Here is a 23,917-nt window from a genome sequence, read left to right on the forward strand (position 1 = left end):
GGGCTGTAAGGTGCCACAGACAGTCACTATTTATTGGGCTGGGGGGCTGTTTGTGCCTCTGGGTACTGGGAATGCCAGGGGGGGCTGTAAGGTGCCACAGACAGTCACTATTTATTGGGCTGGGGGGCTGTTTGTTCCTCTGGGTACTGGGAATGCCAGGGGGGCTGTAAGGTGCCACAGACAGTCACTATTTATTGGGCTGGGGGGGGGCTGTTTGTGCCTCTGGGTACTGGGAATGCCAGGGGGGCTGTAAGGTGCCACAGACAGTCACTATTTATTGGGTGGGGGGTTTTTCTCTGGGTACGGAATGCCAGGGGGTAGGTGCCACAGACAGTCACTATTTATTGGGCTGGGGGGGGTGTTTGTGCCTCTGGGTACTGGGAATGCCAGGGGGGCTGTAAGGTGCCACAGACAGTCACTATTTATTGGGCTGGGGGGGCTGTTTTGCCTCTGGGGTACTGGGAATGCCAGGGGGCTGTAAGGTGCCACAGTCAGTCACTATTTATTGGGCTGGGGGGGCTGTTGTGCCTCTGGGTACTGGGAATGCCAGGGGGGCTGTAAGGTGCCACAGACAGTCACTATTTATTGGGCTGGGGGGGCTGTTTGTGCCTCTGGGTACTGGGAATGCCAGGGGGGCTGTAAGGTGCCACAGTCAGTCACTATTTATTGGGCTGGGGGGGCTGTTTGTGCCTCTGGGTACTGGGAATGCCAGGGGGGCTGTAAGGTGCCACAGACAGTCACTATTTATTGGGCTGGGGGGGGGGGCTGTTTGTGCCTCTGGGTACTGGGAATGCCAGGGGGGCTGTAAGGTGCCACAGACAGTCTCTATTTATTGGGCTGGGGGGGGCTGTTTGTGTGGGTAAGGGGTTTCATGCCCCTATTGTTGTAATCCCAGTAATTTGATTGGCTGCTTCAGGTTACTGGATAGGGAAACCTGTGGGCCAATAGAATGTGCTGCTCCATCCCGTATTGGCCTGTATGTGGGAAGATCCTTATAGCCTATAGTGTGTATGGGCAGCTAAATGTTATAGGTCCCTTTCTCTGCCAATCACAGAACAGAAGGAAGACAAAGGTTCCCCAATAACACAGTAAGGGGCAACATTATTGGTGGCCCAAAGTAACCAATTAGATCTTTGCTTTTGTCTTCTAACTTGTAGGTGACAGTTTAAATCCAGTTGCTGGTTGGTTGTTATGGGCAATATCCCCAGTGATATAGATTATACATAATAAATATACCTCTAAATGCAACTGAAGGGCTACATACTGCAACATGAAGCCTCATTCCTATAATATGCAACTGGCGGTTTCACGACCGGCAACTGCCGACGCACTGAATCGCGCACTGTAATTACTGCTTTTATTATAGCAACCAGAGTGGGGCAGTTGTGGATTATAATGCGTCATTTGAGGCTGTTGGAGCGTTACGGACACAGAATATCAACCTGTTGCTATGGAAACCATTGCTGAAGGGATGCGCCATGCTGGAGCTCTGTCACCCCCTGGTGGTTTTCTTGCATTTTCTGGTCATTTTTTGTGAATTTTAAAGGCATTATTGAAGCCTAAGCATGCTGGGAGTTGTAGTCCGGAAGCATTTGTGTAGTACTGCAGGGAACTGGGCCCTTGTTTCGTTAAGCAGCATTGTTATAGGTGAATTCTCTTGCAGCTGTAATGATTGTTTTGGTTGTTAGAGAACTAAGGGGCCCGGTGGGACTGATTTATAGAGAGTTTATAACCCACTTTGATACATTTTATCTTTCTAATGATATACAGTGGTGTGAAAAACTATTTGCCCCCTTCCTGATTTCTTATTCTTTTGCATGTTTGTCACACAAAATGTTTCTGATCATCAAACACATTTAACTATTAGTCAAAGATGACACAAGTAAACACAAAATGCAGTTTTTAAATGAGGGTTTTTATTATTTAGGGAGAAAAAAAATCCAAACCTACATGGCCCTGTGTGAAAAAGTAATTGCCCCCTGAACCTAATAACTGGTTGGGCCACCCTTAGCAGCAATAACTGCAATCAAGTGTTTGCGATAACTTGCAACAAGTCTTTTACAGCGCTCTGGAGGAATTTTGGCCCACTCATCTTTGCAGAATTGTTGTAATTCAGCTTTATTTGAGGGTTTTCTAGCATGAACCGCCTTTTTAAGGTCATGCCACAACATCTCAATAGGATTCAGGTCAGGACTTTGACTAGGCCACTCCAAAGTCTTCATTTTGTTTTTCTTCAGCCATTCAGAGGTGGATTTGCTGGTGTGTTTTGGGTCATTGTCCTGCTGCGGCACCCAAGATCGCTTCAGCTTGAGTTGACGAACAGATGGCCGGACATTCTCCTTCAGGATTTTTTGGTAGACAGTAGAATTCATGGTTCCATCTATCACAGCAAGCCTTCCAGGTCCTGAAGCAGCAAAACAACCCCAGACCATCACACTACCGCCACCATATTTTACTGTTGGTATGATGTTCTTTTTCTGAAATGCTGTGTTACTTTTACGCCAGATGTAACGGGACACGCACCTTCCAAAAAGTTCAACTTTTGTCTCGTCGGTCCACAAGGTATTTTCCCAAAAGTCTTGGCAATCATTGAGATGTTTTTTAGCAAAATTGAGACGAGCCTTAATGTTCTTTTTGCTTAAAAGTGGTTTGCGCCTTGGAAATCTGCCATGCAGGCCGTTTTTGCCCAGTCTCTTTCTTATGGTGGAGTCGCGAACACTGCCCTTAATTGAGGCAAGTGAGGCCTGCAGTTCTTTAGATGTTGTCCTGGGGTCTTTTGTGGCCTCTCGGATGAGTTGTCTCTGCGCTCTTGGGGTAATTTTGGTCGGCCGGCCACTCCTGGGAAGGTTCACCACTGTTCCATGTTTTTGCCATTTGTGGATAATGGCTCTCACTGTGGTTCGCTGGAGTCCCAAAGCTTTAGAAATGGCTTTATAACCTTTACCAGACTGATAGATCTCAATTACTTTTGTTCTCATTTGTTCCTCAATTTCTTTGGATCTTGGCATGATGTGTAGCTTTTGAGGTGCTTTTGGGCTACTTCTCTGTGTCAGGTAGCTCCTATTTAACTGATTTCTTGATTGAAACAGGTGTGGCAGTTATCAGGCCTGGGGGTCACTACAGAAATTGAACTCAGGTGTGATAAACCACAGTTAAGTTATTTTTTTAACAAGGGGGGGCAATCACTTTTTCACACAGGGCCATGTAGATTTGGAGTTTTTTTTTCTCCCTTAATAACGTAAACCTTCATTTAAAAACTGCATTTTGTGTTCAATTATGTTATCTTTGACTAATAGTTAACGGTTTTTGATGATCAGAAACATTTTGTGTGACAAACATGCAAAAGAATAAGAAATCAGGAAGGGGGCAAATAGTTTTTCACACCACTGTAGTATGAGATGTTTTGTACGTGTTTCCCACCAGGTGGCGCTACTGCAAGGGGGGGGGGATATAGTTGGTCTGGTTACAAGCAGCCAATCACTCCGGTAAAACCTATTAATGCTGTTTATGCTATTTATTTATTTACTGCCTTATCCCCCCCCCCAACTCTTGCTCCCACTCCACCATCACTGGAATTGCACCCCTCCCATTTGCACCCTAGACATAAGCCCCTGCTGCCTTCCCCTAGTTCTGGACCTGCACTTAATATCTCATGACATAGAGAGACCACAGGAAATATACTTATGGGTAGGGGGTGTCATATTGTCCCCCTTGGGCAGTAGAGTTTGAATGTTAAAGTGTTTTTGACTAATTAACTTTGTTTTTTGTCTTTCCTTCCATTTCTATATAAAGTGCTGTTGCTATATCAGCCACTAGATGGCAGTGTCCTGCTCTGTACGGATTCAGCATTTGGCTGAGAGGGGGATATAAACCCTGTGGTTCAACCAAACGTTATTCAGCTGTTGCCGGACTACAAATCCCAGAATAATGTAACATATAATGAAAGGTGAGGCATGCTGGGAGCTGTAGTCCAGCAACATCAGGGCTGTATTCTTAAAGCAATATTGCACAATAAAACTTTCCCAGCTCTCTAGGGCCTGCATTGGCAGCATTGGCAGGATCTATAAGTAGATCCTTCTTCCCCAGGAGATTTACTTTATACCCAACCCATGAGTTATAAAATATGAACGGTGCATTGTGGGTAGGCGGGGGCACCCAGGTTTAAGGGGGGGGGTGCATTTCTGGAAGGTACTAAGCTTTTACATTGTAGCCATAAACTCAGTCGCCCATTTCCAAAATGTTGATATTATTATTATCCAATCACATGTCTCCTCCTGTGTAACATGCCAAGTGCCAGCCGCCTCCTTATTATCAGTTCCGCTGCAGCCCATAATAATCTCCCCCAGTAAATGGAAAGGATGTTTTTTTTCCCTTCCTCTCCTCTTATCTCGGCCGCCATAAACACTCCTTGAACACAGTGACTGAACTTAAATAAGTTTAAATTTCTATATGTATGTATGTGTCTGTGTGTATACAGTATATATATATAAGCAAGAGATGTACAATTGTACTGAAAACTATAGTTAGTGATCTTACTGGCATGTCTGGGGTTAATGGGGTTGTTATTAGCTATGATATTACTGGAAACTCTGAGGTTAATATAATGCGCAACTTTTGTTTTCTGTAGTGATCTTGCCGGCATGTTGAGGACATTTAAAGGGTGTGCCAAAGGGGGCGTGGCTTGGGCCGTATTTGGATTTGGTGCTGCCCTGGGCACTGGAACTCAGCCCGCCCCCTTCTCCCATTAGTTGCACACCATCTGTCCTGCCAATCATAGGAGCTGTAGGTACCCCCTCCCCTGTTATAGAACGGCCAATTCCAAGCAACTTTTTAATTGGTCTTCATTATTTTATGGTTTATTATGGTTTTATTCAGTCTCTTTGCAGCTTTCAAATAGGGGTCACTGACCCCGGCAGCCAAACCCTATTGCTCTGTGAGGCTCCAGTTTTATTGTTATTGTTACTTTTTATTCCTTATCTTTCTATTCAGCCCCTCCCCTATTCATATTCCTGTCTCTCATCCAAACCACTCCCTGGTTGCTAAGGTAATTTGGACCCTAGCAACACTTTTCAGCTTTCAAATGGGGGTCACTGACCCCGGCAGCCAAACCCTATTGCTCTGTGAGGCTCCAGTTTTATTGTTATAGTTACTTTTTATTCCTTATCTTTCTATTCAGCCCCTCCCCTATTCAGAATCAGCAGTGCAGAGAATATAAAGAGACAGATTGGCAGTTACTATCAGTGGGGGTTTAGCGGTTCCCCCCGCAGAGAGGGAATGGAACGATCCCTGGGAGCCTCTGTTCCGTCCGTCCGGTTCCTGAGCCCGAGTCTTGGCCAAGCGGCGCCCTGTCTGTTCTCATTAGTCCCACGGTGTCGGGAACGGAACATTCCCTGCCAGTCCGGCACAGGGAACGTCTGCCTTTCATTTATTCATTGTCTGGGTTTTCCCTTATGTGCCGCTGGGTCGTGAGTTCTATTCCAGTCAGGGCGCAATTCCCAAGTGTTTCCCCCCTTTCTCCCAAACACACGGGGGGGGCATTGGCTCCTTATAATTGCCCCTGTGTGTTAGGGACCTTAGCCGGCCCGGACTGGCAACCTGTGGGTCTGGCAAATGCCAAAGGGGCTGCTGTAAGGTGCCATAGACACTATTTATTGGGGCAGCGTATTTATACCCCAGGGCCTGTGCCTAGGGAGGCATTTTTTGGGGGGCGGATCTCAGGTGTTTTATTTAAAAAAATGCCCCCGGCCTCCACTGTGGATTTCCATAGGACATCTGGTGACGGACATGGGGGTAGGGATGCCACCTCTGTTTGTTGCCAGGCAGGGGGTGGGCACTGATGTCACGGGGGCGGGGAAGAGACAGGCCGTGATGTCACGGGGCAGAGAAGAGACAGGCTGTGATGTCACGGGGGCAGGGAAGAGGCAGGCTGTGATGTCACGGGTGCAGGGAAGAGGCAGGCTGTGATGTCACGGGTGCAGGGAAGAGGCAGGCTGTGATGTCACGGGGGCAGGGGAGAGGCAGGCTGTGATGTCACGGGGGCGGGAAAGAGGCAGGCTGTGATGTCATGGGTGCAGGGAAGAGGGAGGCTGTGATGTCACGGGGGCAGGGAAGAGGGAGGCTGTGATGTCACGGGGGCAGGGAAGAGGCAGGCTGTGATGTCACGGGGGCAGGGAAGAGGGAGGCTGTGATGTCACGGGGGCAGGGAAGAGGCAGGCTGTGATGTCACGGGGCAGGGAAGACAGGCTGTGATGTCCGGGGAGGAAGAACAGGCTGTGATGTCACGGGGGCATGTAAGAGGCAGGCTGTGATGTCACGGGGGCAGGGAAGAGGCGGGCTGTGATGTCACGGGGGCAGGAAAGAGGCAGGCTGTGATGTCACGAGGGCGGGGAAGAGACAGGCTGTGATGTCACGAGGGCGGGGAAGAGGCAGGCTGTGATGTCACGAGGGCGGCGAAGAGGCAGGCTGTGATGTCACAAGGGCGGGGAAGAGACAGGCTGTGATGTCACGGGGGCGGGGAAGAGATGGGGCCATGCCATCACCGTGCGGGGATATGATGCAAAGATCAGAGATTGCCCGGTCAATACTGGACAGGTAGCAACCCTAGCTGGGGGGTGAGGGGGTCCGCGCCCAACCCATAGGGGAGTATCTAGGGCAGCACTGGACCTAAATATGCCCCCTGAGTGGGGGGCTGTTTGCACCTATCTGTACCTGATATGCCAGGGCTTTTATTGTATCCCAGGTCACACCTGGACTGTAGATTGTAAGCTCCACAGGGGAGGGGACGTACCTCCGTATGGTGTCACTGAATCAGGCCAAACGCACCCGTGTATATATTCCCTCTATAGACCCAGCACCCAAAGGGTTACCAGCTCTGTTTTCCCACCATGGGGGGGGGGGCATATTGCTCATTTTAGAATCTGGAGCGCGGCCAGAGCCGGTGTTAGACGGAGATAACACATCGGAGCGTTTTCCCCAGACGATCTCAGAGCCGGTGATCCATAAGGAATGGGGCCGGGGGGGGGGGGGGCAGAATATGCCTGGCTACAGAGGGGAAATCATTCCGGCCCAGTTGGCCAAGGTGTCATTTCTGTTCTTCGGCCGCCCAATGCTTCTGTTGCTCATTCCGGGGGGGGCTGTTAGGTGCCAATGGGACGGGGATAGGAATATGGTAGCCGATAACATGATAAATAGAACCGAAAACCTAAGGCCGACCAGGAAATTGGGTTATAGAGCCCCACCAATGACTGAGCATTATGGCTGAATCAGTTGTGCCCCAAATATGTATAAAGTATGGGGGGGGGCCCATACAATTTAGGTAGCAGGACACACCCTCCTAGGCGGTTTTGATGATGGCCCCTATCTGTGCAAGCCACACCCTCTTACCCCCATACGGTCTATGACCCTCCCATAAACTCGGCCCCTTTGCTCCATAAATCAGACCATCGAATCTACGGACTGGGCCGGCGGGGCACTGGGATAAAAAGAGTGGCCCCCCCCACCCAGATCTGATCCCCACTGGCGCTCCCCTGCTGATCTCTTAGTATAATGTATGTGTGCTTATGGGGTGAGGGGGTGTGGCAAGGGCCCCTGGGGAGTGTTAGGGCCACAGCAGGGACCCCTGGGGGATGTGGGGGCCGTAGTAGTGGCCCATGGGGGCCTCTGGGATTGGGGGGCCACGGCAGGGGCCACTGGAGGGCTGTGGGACAATAGCAGGGGCCACTGGGGGTGGTGTGGGGGACATGGCAGGGCCCCTGGAGGGCTGTGGGAGAATGGCAGGGGCCACTGGGGGTGTGGGGGCCATGGCAGGTGCCCCTTGGGGATGTGGGGGCCATAACAGGGGTCCCTGTGGGTGTGGGGGCCATGGTAGGGGTTCCTGGGGATATGGGGACTGTAGCAGGGACCCCTGGGGGGTATAGGGGTCATAGCAGGGACCCCTGGGGGGTATGGAGGTCATAGCAGGGACCCCTGGGGGGTATGGAGGTCATAGCAGGGACCCCTGGGGGGTATGGGGGTCATAGCAGGGACCCCTGGGGGGTATGGGGGTCATAGCAGGGACCCCTGGGGGGTATGGGGGTCATAGCAGGGACCCCTGGGGCGTATGGGGGTCATAGCAGGGACCCCTGGGGGGTATGGGGGTCATAGCAGGGGCCCCTGGGGGGTATGGGGGTCATAGCAGGGACCCCTGGGGGGTATGGGGGTCATAGCAGGGGCCCCTGGGGGGTATGGGGGTCATAGCAGGGGCCCCTGGGGGGTATGGGGGTCATAGCAGGGACCCCTGGGGGGTATGGGGGTCATAGCAGGGGCCCCTGGGGGGTATGGTGCCATGGCAGGGGCCCTTGGGGGGCCATGGCAGGGGCCTGGGGGTTGGGGGGGGCCACAGCAGGAGCCCCTGGGATGGGTACCTCGGTGGGCCCTGCACACCCTAGTCCGACTCTGGCCAGAGGTGGTGCTATTGGGTCTGACAGAAAGTACTTTCAACCCCCCTACTCTGCACAAAGGGGCAACATCTTGTGTCATTAAAACATGAGTTTTCCATTTATTGAGCCCAAGGGGGTTTAGTTCCCCTTTAATGGGACCTGTGGCACACAGTAAATGGTTAAAATGATCCCATTTTTCAGGCCCCATCTCCCATCTGTATCCCCAGCACGCAGCGCCATCCTTGGGTTTGATTACTGCCCTCTTACCCCCGGCCAATCGGCCATTATCTCCCCGCTATGAGATCAGACAATGGCAACGCAAATCAGCAGCTTATTAAAAGCCGGAGAGGGCCGTGCGCTTAATCATTAGGTATTTGTGGCTGAATTGTCTCCCAGCCGTTGCTGGGGAGAAGGAAGTGAGGACCCATTTGGTAGCCATGGCGACGCGCCAAGTACATAACCCCTTTTATCCCTCCATCGTTTATTTCACGTCTCCCTTCTTTCATGGCTTAAGTGAGTTTTTTTGTGCTGGAGATTTCTCTCCATAGATATAACCACCTGGCGACAGAGCCAGAGGTGCTTAAACTGCCATGATGTAAAGCTCCGCCCATTCCTAGATACAGAAGGTCCAAATTGAGCACTGTTTCCTCCGCCCGACAAACCCCAGAAATTTTTATTTTTAATTTTCCTATTGAACATTCCTTGCGCTGGGAGAGAGAGTGGAACTAAATCCATTTCCGACTCCTTCCAACTATTTATATATATGTCTATATACCATAAATCATACATGTAACAGAAATGTCTAATTATGTGCAGCGTTTATTACACTTCATTCACTGATATAAATTGGAGAGACTGCAGGTTTATTTCCCTACAGAAATAGGGGTTGGTAGCACTAGGTAGGTACCTAATATATAGGGGCAGAGACAGGGGAAAGTGTTGGAAGGGTTACTGCCTGCTCTGCTCTCATTTCCCTACAGAAATAGGGGTTGGTAGCACTAGGTAGGTACCTAATATATAGGGGCAGAGACAGGGGAAAGTGTTGGAAGGGTTACTGCCTGCCCTGCTCTCATTTCCCTACAGAAATAGGGGTTGGTAGCACTAGGTAGGTACCTAATATATAGGGGCAGAGACAGGGGAAAGTGTTGGAAGGGTTACTGCCTGCCCTGCTCTCATTTCCCTACAGAAATAGGGGTTGGTAGCACTAGGTAGGTACCTAATATATAGGGACAGAGACAGGGGAAAGTGTTGGAAGGGTTACTGCCTGCCCTGCTCTCATTTCCCTACAGAAATAGGGGTTGGTAGCACTAGGTAGGTACCTAATATATAGGGGCAGAGACAGGGGAAAGTGTTGGAAGGGTTACTGCCTGCCCTGCTCTCATTTCCCTACAGAAATAGGGGTTGGTAGCACTAGGTAGGTACCTAATATATAGGGGCAGAGACAGGGGAAAGTGTTGGAAGGGTTACTGCCTGCCCTGCTCTCATTTCCCTACAGAAATAGGGGTTGGTTAGCACTAGGTAGGTACCTAATATATAGGGGCAGAGACAGGGGAAAGTGTTGGAAGGGTTACTGCCTGCCCTGCTCTCATTCCCCTACAGAAATAGGGGTTGGTAGCACTAGGTAGGTACCTAATATATAGGGGCAGAGACAGGGGAAAGTGTTGGAAGGGTTACTGCCTGCCCTGCTCTCATTTCCCTACAGAAATAGGGGTTGGTAGCACTAGGTAGGTACCTAATATATAGGGGCAGAGACAGGGGAAAGTGTTGGAAGTGTTACTGCCTGCCCTGCTCTCATTTCCCTACAGAAATAGGGGTTGGTAGCACTAGGTAGGTACCTAATATATAGGGGCAGAGACAGGGGAAAGTGTTGGAAGGGTTACTGCCTGCCCTGCTCTCATTTCCCTACAGAAATAGGGGTTGGTAGCACTAGGTAGGTACCTAATATATAGGGGCAGAGACAGGGGAAAGTGTTGGAAGGGTTACTGCCTGCCCTGCTCTCATTTCCCTACAGAAATAGGGGTTGGTAGCACTAGGTAGGTACCTAATATATAGGGGCAGAGACAGGGGAAAGTGTTGGAAGGGTTACTGCCTGCCCTGCTCTCATTCCCCTACAGAAATAGGGGTTGGTAGCACTAGGTAGGTACCTAATATATAGGGGCAGAGACAGGGGAAAGTGTTGGAAGGGTTACTGCCTGCCCTGCTCTCATTTCCCTACAGAAATAGGGGTTGGTAGCACTAGGTAGGTACCTAATATATAGGGGCAGAGACAGGGGAAAGTGTTGGAAGTGTTACTGCCTGCCCTGCTCTCATTTCCCTACAGAAATAGGGGTTTGGTAGCACTAGGTAGGTACCTAATATATAGGGGCAGAGACAGGGGAAAGTGTTGGAAGGGTTACTGCCTGCCCTGCTCTCATTTCCCTACAGAAATAGGGGTTGGTAGCACTAGGTAGGTACCTAATATATAGGGGCAGAGACAGGGGAAAGTGTTGGAAGGGTTACTGCCTGCCCTGCTCTCATTTCCCTACAGAAATAGGGGTTGGTAGCACTAGGTAGGTACCTAATATATAGGGGCAGAGACAGGGGAAAGTGTTGGAAGGGCTACTGCCTGCCCTGCTCTCATTTCCCTACAGAAATAGGGGTTGGTAGCACTAGGTAGGTACCTAATATATAGGGACATTGTGAGTCAGTTAAAGGAACAGCTCAGCACATTGGGATAGAATGTATGTGAATCCATGCCAGACTCTTGGGGCCCTATTAGCCCGCTGTGTGGCCCCCGGGGATGGGGCGCGGGTGGGTACCGGAGCTTGGGGTCACAGTAGGAATCTGCCATTCTCCCCTCGGGGGAGTTCTGTGTTCACCTTCGGGGCAGTTTACGCTGAGAATCGTTAACCAGTTCGGTGCCGTAGGCGCTTCTCTGCCAGTGTAGGAAATACTGGAGCAATCAGATTTGTATAAATCAGTATTTAGGGGTCACATAGGGGCCCAGTATTAAAGGGATGAGGGAACCTATTTGCTCCGTTGAATAAAGAACATGACGCCATCGCCGCGACTTAATTAAAAGTAAATGCGTCAGGCCGGTGCGGAGAGTCAGATAAAAAGACACAGGAAATCAATGTGTGGCCCTTCCCCGGCCGGCGGAGCGACAGTCGGAACTGGCGATGAGAGGAGAGATAGAGAAATACTCCCTTCATATATATTCAAGGGCAACGTTTGCCCCGTCCGTCCGTCCGTCTGTATGTCTGTCCGTCCGTCCGTCTGTATGTCTGTCTTTCTGTCTGTCAGTCTGTCTGTCTGTATGTCTGTCTGTCTTTCTGTCTGTCTTTCTGTCTGTCCGTCCGTCAGTCTGTCTGTATGTCTGTCTGTCTGTCCATCCGTCTGTATGTCTGTCTGTCTTTCTGTCTGTCCGTCTGTCAGTCTGTCTGTCTTTCTGTCTGTCCGTCTGTCAGTCTGTATGTCTGTCTGTCCGTCTGTCAGTCTGTCTGTCTGTATGTCTGTCTGTCCGTCCGTCTGTATGTCTGTCTGTCCCTCTGTCAGTCTGTCTGTATGTCTGTCTGTCTGTCTTTCTGTCTGTCAGTCTGTCCGTCTGTCCGTCTGTCCGTCTGTCTGTCTGTCTGTCTGTCCGTCTGTCCGTCCGTCTGTCTGTCAGTCGTATGTCTCTTTATACTCTCTGCACTGTTGGTTCTGACTCCTGAATGTAGCAGAAACCACCTGATTAGAAAAATGAGGGTTAAACCCTTAGTCAGTCCTATTGTGGGGGTCTGGAATATACAATATAATGGGCCCTTAATGTACATTCCCTTCAGGGGACCCCCTGCCCTCTCCTAAAACCACACTGATTGGACAACAAAGGGCTATGGGTGCCAGTGGCCGTGTTTGGGTGACTTCTAGGAGATAAAAGGGCCAATGCGGGGCAGCAGTGTTGGTGGAGGAATGTGGGAAAGCTCAGTTTCTGTAGTGATCTGGTTGCTAGGGTCCAAATTACCTTAGCAACCAGGGAGCGGTTTGAATGAGAGACTGGTATATGAATAGGGGAGGGGACTGAATAGAAAGATAAGGAATAAAAAGTTACAATAACAATAAAACTGGAGCCTCACAGAGCAATAGGGTTTGGGTGCCGGGGTCAGTGACCCCCATTTGAAAGCTGCAAAGAGGCAAAAGAAGGGAAATAATTAAAAAACTATAAGAAATAAATAATGAAGACCAAATGAAAAGTTGCTTAGAATAGCCCATTCTGTAAAAGTAAAGGTTAACTGCCCCTCAGGTCTCTTTTGCCCCCGCTCAGTGACCCCCCCCCTTGCGCAACGCAGACGCTCTATGGCACCAAACAAGGAGCGGAAGGTACCAGCGAGCGCAACAATGATCCGCGGCACCGGGTTCCGTTGCCTTAATGAACCCAAATCATCAATGGCGGTATCCATGGAAACTGGGATTGTATATGGATAATAAATCAAACAACCCGCCTCTTTGTTATACGTATCAGTTGAAGGCTGACAGGGCATGCTGGGAGTTGTAGTCCAATAACTGGGCTGCCTATTAGATCTTCCGGATATAGATTGCTAGCTCCTGTGGATAGTAGGAGGGAGCAGCAGGGGGAGAGGAATCTTTCCCTTTGATACATTGTAACTCTTCTCTATAAAGGATGCCCCCGACATTGGAAAGGTTAAAGGGCAAGTTATCCCTGTGTATCAGGTTTCCTTGGCTGCTATTGTGAGGAGCCTGGTTGCCGGGGACGCAGCCCTGTGCCTGGGGTGGGGGGGTCCGGCCCGGGTTTTGCAGGCAGCCCGGTGACTGGCAGATGAGATCACAGGGGGGTTGAGCTGCTTTGGCTGCTGATGTGGAGCTGGAGCTGCTGTGCGGGGAGAGATGCTGTTTATATGAACACCGGCCCCTCATTGCCTTCAGATGCTGCAGGGGGGCAGCCAGTGCCGGGGGCTCCCGTCGTCTCTATAGGGTGTGGGGGCACCATGGTGCAACAGGGCTGCGCCGAGAGGCTCCCAGAGAGGAGAACCTAAAGCACCCACCTCCCTGCACCCTGCACCCACCGGCCCCTTCCATGGATATCGGGGTACCGAGAGGATGAGAGCCTTGCTGGGGTAGGCACCCCACTTCCACAACCCCCCGTATCTACTTCTCCCCCCTGGCCCGGGCGCTCCCTGCCTTCTAGAGGATGCAGCTGACTAAATACCCAATGTCTGCACGGGGTCTGAACAGGTTCACTTCTTGTCTGCGGCTCCTTCCTACTGAGGCGCAACCTCGGCTTTTGGGGAACGATGACTTCTAAGCACCAGTCAGACTGGATCCCTTACAGGTAAACTGGTACCCCCAGAACTATAGCAGGGTGACTGTTACCCCAATGTTTCTATATATCTGTAACCTTGTTATGGGCTAAGGGGGCCCAGCCTGAAGGCCAGTTAGGGGGGGATTTGGGGTGAGTGCTTATTTGTGCCCTGGGTACCCCTGGAACTATAGCGGGGTGACTGTTACCCCAATGTTTCTATATATCTGTAACCTTGTTATGGGCTAAGGGGGCCCAGCCTGAAGTCCAGTTAGGGGGGGGATTTGGGGTGAGTGCTTATTTGTGCCCTGGGTACCCCTGGAACTATAGCGGGGTGACTGTTACCCCAATGTTTCTATATATCTGTAACCTTGTTATGGGCTAAGGGGGCCCAGCCTGAAGGCCAGTTAGGGGGGGATTTGGGGTGAGTGTTTATTTGTGCCCTAGGTACCCCTGGAACTATAGCGGGGTGACTGTTACCCCAATGTTTCTATATATCTGTAACCTCGTTATGGGCTAAGGGGGCCCAGCCTGAAGGCCAGTTAGGGGGGATTTGGGGTGAGTGCTTATTTTGTGCCCTGGGTACCCCTGGAACTATAGCGGGGTGACTGTTACCCCAATGTTTCTATATATCTGTAACCTTGTTATGGGCTAAGGGGGCCCAGCCTGAAGGCCAGTTAGGGGGGGATTTGGGGTGAGTGCTTATTTGTGCCCTGGGTACCCCTGGAACTATAGTGGGGTGACTGTTACCCCAATGTTTCTATATATCTGTAACCTTGTTATGGGCTAAGGGGGCCCAGCCTGAAGGCCAGTTAGGGGGGGATTTGGGGTGAGTGCTTATTTGTGCCCTGGGTACCCCTGGAACTATAGCGGGGTGGACTGTTACCCCAATGTTTCTATATATCTGTAACCTTGTTATGGGCTAAGGGGCCCAGCCTGAAGGCCAGTTAGGGGGGGATTTGGGGTGAGTGTTTTATTTGTGCCCTGGGTACCCCTGGAACTATAGCAGGGTGACTGTTACCCCAATGTTTCTATATATCTGTAACCTTGTTATGGGCTAAGGGGGCCCAGCCTGAAGTCCAGTTAGGGGGGGGATTTGGGGTGAGTGGGTATTTGTGCCCTGGGTACCCCTGGAACTATAGCGGGGTGACTGTTACCCCAATGTTTCTATATATCTGTAACCTTGTATGGGCTAAGGGGGCCCAGCCTGAAGGCCAGTTAGGGGGGGATTTGGGTGAGTGTTTATTTGTGCCCTGGGTACCCTGGAACTATAGCGGGGTGACTGTTACCCCAATGTTTCTATATATCTGTAACCTCGTTATGGGCTAAGGGGGCCCCAGCCTGAAGGCCAGTTAGGGGGGATTTGGGGTGAGTGCTTATTTGTGCCCTGGGTACCCCTGGAACTATAGCGGGGTGACTGTTACCCCAATGTTTCTATATATCTGTAACCTTGTTATGGGCTAAGGGGCCCAGCCTGAAGGCCAGTTAGGGGGGGATTTGGGGTGAGTGCTTATTTGTGCCCTGGGTACCCCTGGAACTATAGTGGGGTGACTGTTACCCCAATGTTTCTATATATCTGTAACCTTGTTATGGGCTAAGGGGGCCCAGCCTGAAGGCCAGTTAGGGGGGGATTTGGGGTGAGTGCTTATTTGTGCCCTGGGTACCCCTGGAACTATAGCGGGGTGACTGTTACCCCAATGTTTCTATATATCTGTAACCTTGTTATGGGCTAAGGGGGCCCAGCCTGAAGGCCAGTTAGGGGGGGATTTGGGGTGAGTGCTTATTTGTGCCCTGGGTACCCCTGGAACTATAGCGGGGTGACTGTTACCCCAATGTTTCTATATATCTGTAACCTTGTTATGGGCTAAGGGGGCCCAGCCTGAAGGCCAGTTAGGGGGGGATTTGGGGTGAGTGCTTATTTGTGCCCTGGGTACCCCTGGAACTATAGCAGGGGTGACTGTTACCCCAATGTTTCTATATATCTGTAACCTTGTTATGGGCTAAGGGGGCCCAGCCTGAAGGCCAGTTAGGGGGGGATTTGGGGTGAGTGCTTATTTGTGCCCTGGGTACCCCTGGAACTATAGCGGGGTGACTGTTACCCCAATGTTTCTATATATCTGTAACCTTGTTATGGGCTAAGGGGGCCCAGCCTGAAGGCCAGTTAGGGGGGGATTTGGGGTGAGTGCTTATTTGTGCCCTGGGTACCCCTGGAACTATAGCGGGGTGACTGTTACCCCAATGTTTCTATATATCTGTAACCTTGTTATGGGCTAAGGGGGCCCAGCCTGAAGGCCAGTTAGGGGGGGATTTGGGGTGAGTGTTTATTTGTGCCCTGGGTACCCCTGGAACTATAGTATAACCTGGTTATGATCACATGAGGGGGCACAAAATACTGGACATATAATGAGGTTTTTAGTGAAATAATTATGAATACCTTTTTGCCTTTTTGATTCTCTGATAATTTTATTCCTTTGCCCCGTCTCTAACATTGAAGATTTCCGGGCAGAATAAAGTCGGGGGAAGATGTCGGAGGCTGTAGATCAGGTCCCGTCAGGCAGGTTATGATATGAATATCTCTGTCTTTATACAGTAAGAGACAAACTTAGAAATTGTTTTACCGCAGCCACAGAAATTCTCCCGATAATTCCAGTACAAATCTCATAATTGGCATATTCGGATTGTTATTAGAGTGATAATGATTTACTATGGGCAGTTTTGAGACCTTAACTTATTTAGCGTGAAGGGGGAGGGGAGCACAAATAATGGGACTGTCTTAGACCCCAATCATGGTGGGTCCCCCTAAATCAGTAGTTCTAAGGGCAACATGTTAGGGCAAGATGAAGCCAGTTGGGCAAGATGGAGACAGTAGGGCAAGATGGGGACAGTAGGGCAAGATGGGGACAGTAGGGCAAGATGGAGACAGTAGGGCAAGATGGGGACAGTAGGGCAAGATGGAGACAGTAGGACAAGATGGGGACAGTAGGGCAAGATGGAGACAGTAGGGCAAGATGGGGACAGTAGGGCAAGATGGAGACAGTAGGGCAAGAAGGAGACAGTAGGGTAAGATGGGGACAGTAGGGCAAGATGAAGCCAATTGGGCAAGATGGAGACAGTAGGGCAAGATGAAGCCAGTTGGGCAAGATGGAGACAGTCGGGCAAGATGGGGACAGTAGGGCAAGATGGAGACAGTAGGGCAAGATGGGGACAGTAGGGCAAGATGGAGACAGTAGGGCAAGATGGGGACAGTAGGGCAAGATGGAGACAGTAGGGCAAGATGAAGCCAGTTGGGCAAGATGGAGACAGTCGGGCAAGATGGGGACAGTAGGGCAAGATGGAGACAGTAGGGCAAGATGGGGACAGTAGGGCAAGATGGAGACAGTAGGGCAAGATGGAGACAGTAGGGCAAGATGGAGACAGTAGGACAAGATGGGGACAGTAGGGCAAGATGGAGGCAGTAGGACAAGATGGGGACAGTAGCACAAGATGGAGGCAGTAGGACAAGATGGGGACAGTAGGGCAACATGGAGACAGTAGGGCAAGATGGGGACAGTAGGGCAAGATGGGGACAGTAGGGCAAGATGGGGACAGTAGGGCAGGACAGTAGCACAAGGTGGGTAGAAGACTGCACCACGGAGACGGTTGGACAATGTGGGAGAGTTGGGGGATTCACTGGGGGAGTAAGAAAGATAAATAAAGTGCTGAGAGCCCCTGAAACGGACTGAGTGAATGAGGGCATGGGGGGGTTTGCAGTCGGTTGCCATGGAAACATGGTTCAATTCTGTACATAGGTACCCACTCACCTGGGCATTCGGGGATTGCAGGGGGAGTGAGAAAAGGGAAAATCTATTTGTGGCAACTGGAGGCCCCAAGGGGGAAATCTCTCTTCTGGGGCCCTCCCCCACCCTGCGGGGATGGATTTGGGGGGTTGGGGGTGTGGCAAATAAAGGGGATGGGGGTATTCACAAAACCTCAGTAAGCCACTACCATTAGCTCCAAAAATCACTTCTATTGGCTAAAACTGTGCAGATCCTGCGAGCTGCAGACTGTATTGGCTTTGTGTAGGCCATGGGGGATAAATGAACTGATACTTGAGGGATAAATGAACTGATACTTGGGGGATAAATGAACTGATACTTGGGGGTCCCGTCCCACCCACTCCCATTGGTAATTACTTAATAGCTGATTAGTATTTAATTCGTAGTGGAGCTGCATGGCTGCACATAATGCACTGCAGGCTGCGGAATGCGTCGGAATTAATAGCTAATTGGCCATATGGTTGATGGGACTTGTGGTTCAGCAATAGCAGGGGTGCTGTGGGGGAATCGGCCCCCGGGGGTCCCTGTTTGTGGGGGGCCACATTACCTTCTATTGGCGCAAACTGAGGCCTTTGCCTGTTGGCTTCAAGCTGGGATCTCCATGGCAGCCCAGCGGCTCGTGGCCCTGCTATTGGCTACTGGTTGCTATAGGTTACCAGGGCTCCCGTCACTTCTCCCTAACCCAAAGCTTGGGGCTTGGAGGGTCTGCTTCTTAAAGGGGCAGCGCCTCTCATTCACAGACCCTTGAAATATTCAGCCTTTCCTATTAACTCCTTCACTGCCAGGCAGCCTGATTGTCCCTGAAGGTGCAACAGAAATCTGCGCCGACACAGTTGAAGTTCAGCAACTGCCAAAGGTCGGCCCCCGCTTATTTATATACCCCCCCCCCACCCATCAAATCTTATTACAATGGCCTATTCTTAGCAACTTTTCAGTTGGTCTTCATTTTTTTATTTTCGTCTTTCAATGGGGGTCACTGACCCCGGCAGCCAAACCCTATTGCTCTGTGAGGCTCCAGTTTTATTGTTATTGTTACTTTTTATTCCTTATCTTTCTATTTAGGCCCCTCCTGTGATCATATCCCTGTCTCTCTTTCAGAACACTGCCTGGTTGCTAGGTTAAATTGGACCCTAGCAACCAGATAGCTGCTGAAATTCCAAACTGGAGAGCTGCTGAACAAAAAGCTCAAAAAGCACAAATAATAAAAAATGAAGACCAATTGCAAATTGTGTCAGAATAGAACTCTGTACATTATACTAAACGTTAATTTAATTAACAACCCTTTTAAAGACCTTGTTCAGTCATTGGGCCCCTGTACCCCCTAGTCCCCCAGCAGTCACATGTCAGGCTTTCTCTATAATTAGGCCCTAGCAACCCCTATATATATTGATTAACTCAAATCTGGCAGAAAGTGATGGATAATAAACTGATACAGTGTAACGAAGGGATAAAACTGGGTTTATAGTTATGTGTAACTGTCACTGTGTCTGTCCCTTTCCCTTCCCTGCACTGCTGGTTCTGACTCCTGATACAACTCCCCAATATCCATTCATTCCTCATTCTCACTGGGTTTATAGTTATGTGTAACTGTCACTGTGTCTGTCCCTTTCCCTTCTCTGCACTGCTGGTTCTGACTCCTGATACAACTCCCCAATACCCATTCATCCCTCATTCTCACTGGGTTTATAGTTATGTGTAACTGTCACTGTGTCTGTCCCTTTCCCTTCCCTGCACTGCTGGTTCTGACTCCTGATACAACTCCCCAATATCCATTCATCCCTCATTCTCACTGGGTTTATAGTTATGTGTAACTGTCACTGTGTCTGTCCCTTTCCCTTCCCTGCACTGCTGGTTCTGACTCCTGATACAACTCCCCAATATCCATTCATCCCTCATTCTCACTGGGTTTATAGTTATGTGTAACTGTCACTGTGTCTGTCCCTTTTCCCTTCCCCTGCACTGCTGGTTCTGACTCCTGATACAACTCCCCAATACCATTCATCCCTCATTCTCACTGGGTTTATAGTTATGTGTAACTGTCACTGTGTCTGTCCCTTTCCCTTCCCTGCACTGCTGGTTCTGACTCCTGATACAACTCCCCAATATCCATTCATTCCTCATTTTCACTGGGTTTATAGTTATGTGTAACTGTCACTGTGTCTGTCCCTTTCCCTTCCCTGCACTGCTGGTTCTGACTCCTGATACAACTCCCCAATATCCATTCATCCCTCATTCTCACTGGGTTTATAGTTATGTGTAACTGTCACTGTGTCTGTCCCTTTCCCTTCCCTGCACTGCTGGTTCTGACTCCTGATACAACTCCCCAATACCCATTCATCCCTCATTCTCACTGGGTTTATAGTTATGTGTAACTGTCACTGTGTCTGTCCCTTTCCCTTCCCTGCACTGCTGGTTCTGACTCCTGATACAACTCCCCAATACCCATTCATCCCTCATTCTCACTGGGTTTATAGTTATGTGTAACTGTCACTGTGTCTGTCCCTTTCCCTTCCCTGCACTGCTGGTTCTGACTCCTGATACAACTCCCCAATACCCATTCATTCCTCATTCTCACTGGGTTTATAGTTATGTGTAACTGTCACTGTGTCTGTCCCTTTCCCTTCGCTGCACTGCTGGTTCTGACTCCTGATACAACTCCCCAATATCCATTCATCCCTCATTCTCACTGGGTTTATAGTTATGTGTAACTGTCACTGTGTCTGTCCCTTTCCCTTCCCTGCACTGCTGGTTCTGACTCCTGATACAACTCCCCAATATCCATTCATTCCTCATTCTCACTGGGTTTATAGTTATGTGTAACGTCACTGTGTCTGTCCCTTTCCCTTCCCTGCACTGCTGGTTCTGACTCCTGATACAACTCCCCAATATCCATTCATTCCTCATTCTCACTGGGTTTATAGTTATGTGTAACGTCACTGTGTCTGTCCCTTTCCCTTCCCTGCACTGCTGGTTCTGACTCCTGATACAACTCCCCAATACCCATTCATTCCTCATTCTCACTGGGTTTATAGTTATGTGTAACTGTCACTGTGTCTGTCCCTTTCCCTTCCCTGCACTGCTGGTTCTGACTCCTGATACAACTCCCCAATACCCATTCATTCCTCATTCTCACTGGGTTTATAGTTATGTGTAACTGTCACTGTGTCTGTCCCTTTCCCTTCCCTGCACTGCTGGTTCTGACTCCTGATACAACTCCCCAATATCCATTCATTCCTCATTCTCACTGGGTTTATAGTTATGTGTAACGTCACTGTGTCTGTCCCTTTCCCTTCCCTGCACTGCTGGTTCTGACTCCTGATACAACTCCCCAATATCCATTCATTCCTCATTCTCACTGGGTTTATAGTTATGCGTAACTGTCATTATTATTATACTTCCTTACATAGGATTCTGGGAGTTGTAGTTCAGTAGTACATTTCCAGACTTACAGTGTGTTTACTCTGTGTTGCATGTAACCCCCCCTCCCTTAATAATGTAAAGGGGAAGTTTACCCTATGATGAGAAATGGCAAAGAGAAGCCCAATACGGAGAGACGGTTGGTTGGAGGGGAGAGAGTGCGGCTGAGACAGCTGGGGAGTTGCTGCGGGGAAGGAGAGGGATATATTTCCACGTTGGCACAAAAGGAAGGAGAAAGGGAATGGAACGTGGTTGGAAGAGTTTTCCTCTCGCTGCCGGTTCTTTTGAATCCACACTAACAAGTGTATATGAACAATAGTTTGAATACTCTGATTGGCTATTGGTTATTCTAGTCCTGTGAATGTTCTAATACTCTGATTGGCTACTGGTTATTCTAGTCCTGTGAATGTTCTAATACTCTGATTGGCTATTGGTTATTCTAGTCCTGTGAATGTTCTAATACTCTGATTGGCTACTGGTTATTCTAGTCCTGTGAATGTTCTAATACTCTGATTGGCTACTGGTTATTCTAGTTCTGTCAGTGTCATAATACTCTGATTGGCTACTGGTTATTCTAGTTCTGTCAGTGTCATAATACTCTGATTGGCTACTGGTTATTCTAGTTCTGTCAATGTTATAATACTCTGATTGGCTACTGGTTATTCTAGTTCTGTCAATGTTATAATACTCTGATTGGCTACTGGTTATTCTAGTCCTTTGAATGTTCTAATACTCTGATTGGTTACTGGTTATTCTAGTTCTGTGAAAGTTCTAATACTCTGATTGGCTACTGGTTATTCTAGTTCTGTCAATGTTATAATACTCTGATTGGCTACTGGTTATTCTAGTTCTGTCAATGTTATAATACTCTGATTGGCTACTGGTTATTCTAGTTCTGTCAATGTTATAATACTCTGATTGGCTACTGGTTATTCTAGTCCTGTGAATGTTCTAATACTCTGACTGGCTACTGGTTATTCTAGTCCTTTGAATGTTCTAATACTCTGATTGGTTACTGGTTATTCTAGTTCTGTGAAAGTTCTAATACTCTGATTGGCTACTGGTTATTCTAGTTCTGTCAATGTTATAATACTCTTATTGGCTACTGTTTATTCTAGTCCTTTGAATGTTCTAATACTCTGATTGGCTACTGGTTATTCTAGTCCTTTGAATGTTCTAATACTCTGATTGGCTACTGGTTATTCTAGTCCTTTGAATGTTCTAATTCTCTGATTGGCTACATAGTAGTGTAGCCCTGGGAATAGCCTTATGCCTCTGATTGGCTACTGGTTACAAAACCACAGGCCACAGGCTGGATTCTGTTTCATTAAAACATTTACCCACTGATATTTGGGAAGACAAAAGCCCCACGAGAGGAAATCCTGCCGTTATTGCCGCCGCTTACGGCCCGTTGGGATTTTATTCGCGTAAATGCCGGCGGTTAATGGCTCATTTAATGCACTGAGTCTGAACAGTTTCCTAAATGAAAAGAACATTAGATAAAACAGTCTCTCCTGTAGCAGAAATAAAAAGCCAATGGCTGTCGGCACATTAACGTGTCACGGGGTGAAGCCGCGCAGCCTGCGTCCTGTAACGCTCCCCTTGTACCTGGGATTATTGGGCTTTACGGGGTTAAAGGGCAACTAAAGCGCTGGCTGCCCCTTCCCTGGTTTATTTAAGGCCCCACATTATCCCAGTCCAGTCTGTGCGATAAATTCATCCATTATCCCAGCGCGGCGTAATTATATCTGTGTTACTCGCGTCTGGGGGGATCGACCCATTAATGGGATCTGGAAACAGAACTGTCAATCACTATACAGATCCCGGGAGTTACATTGTAAGAGTAAGGGAATTGTTTTACCTGGAATTCTGTGACCTGTAGAACCTGGTATCTTTATATGGTCCCAGAACCCCTCAGTGACTGCTAATATCCTTATCATTTACAGTAGGGGGTACATTATCCCTTATAATACATGAGTGATACTCAGAGTTCCCTGTATAACTCAGCCTGCAGCCTTGTGCCTTTATATGGGCACAGAACCCCTCAGTGACTGCTAATATCCTTATCATTTACAGTAGGGGGTACATTATCCCTTATAATACATGAGTGATACTCAGAGTTCCCTGTATAACTCAGCCTGCAGCCTTGTGCCTTTATATGGGGGGCACAGAACCCCTCAGTGACTGCTAATATCCTTATCATTTACAGTAGGGGGTACATTATCCCTTATAATACATGAGTGATACTCAGAGTTCCCTGTATAACTCAGCCTGCAGCCTTGTGCCTTTATATGGGGGGCACAGAACCCCTCAGTGACTGCTAATATCCTTATCATTTACAGTAGGGGGTACATTTCCCCATATACAATCTTCCAGTGAGCTTATTGAACCCCCACGATGCGCTTTATCAGGATAATGAATTGTGTACCAACACGTAGATAATTGCCTGACATATGATTTATGATAATTATTGAAACATCACTCGTTATGCGCTCGTGTTAGCGAGTTGGCGCCTGTCACTCTGATTCCGCTGACGAGCGCTTATGTTTAACCCTTTAGCTGCAGGGCCGTTCCCAGTCCGTGCCGGGGTGCAGCCTTCCCTGGGGGATCAGTTTTGTACCTATATTCGAGGATCCAGGGAAGGGCTGGGATGGGGCACTTAGGTCCGAGAAAGATTTCCTTGGCTCACCGACCAACTGCAAGCCGCTGAGATGACTTCCATTGGCACATAGTACAATAAACATAAGGGTAGGTTCCTCTGTGGCCCCTTGTGGCCCTTGCCAGCTGTATGGGAGATGCCCAGGTGCTGCCCCCCACCCACCCACCCTCTCTGGGTGCAGCTGCTGGAACTCTATTCTGCGGGGCCAAAGTTCTGCTCATTAAGAAGCAACAAGTTGGGACAATGTACAAAAAGCCCATTTTTTGCACTTCGGGGCAATTCAAAGTAAATGAATCCTGCCCTTGTATTTATTACACTCTTAACCCCTTGGAGA

General features: G+C 49.2%; 1 protein-coding gene across 2 annotated transcripts in view; it reads left to right on the forward strand.

Annotated features, from left to right (window-relative positions):
- Nucleotides 1–13,211: 13,211 nt before the first annotated feature.
- Nucleotides 13,212–23,917, forward strand: part of tub (TUB bipartite transcription factor) — a 54,761-nt gene continuing 44,055 nt past the window's right edge. Inside the window, exon 1 of one of the 2 annotated variants that reach the window (XM_031900017.1) lies at nt 13,212–13,725. In XM_031900017.1, the coding sequence (XP_031755877.1) occupies nt 13,688–13,725 (38 nt within the window). In that variant the 5' untranslated portion in view covers nt 13,212–13,687. 2 annotated transcript variants of the gene reach the window in all.

Source organism: Xenopus tropicalis, chromosome 4 (assembly GCF_000004195.4).
Source record: "Xenopus tropicalis strain Nigerian chromosome 4, UCB_Xtro_10.0, whole genome shotgun sequence".
Taxonomy (NCBI): domain Eukaryota; kingdom Metazoa; phylum Chordata; class Amphibia; order Anura; family Pipidae; genus Xenopus; species Xenopus tropicalis.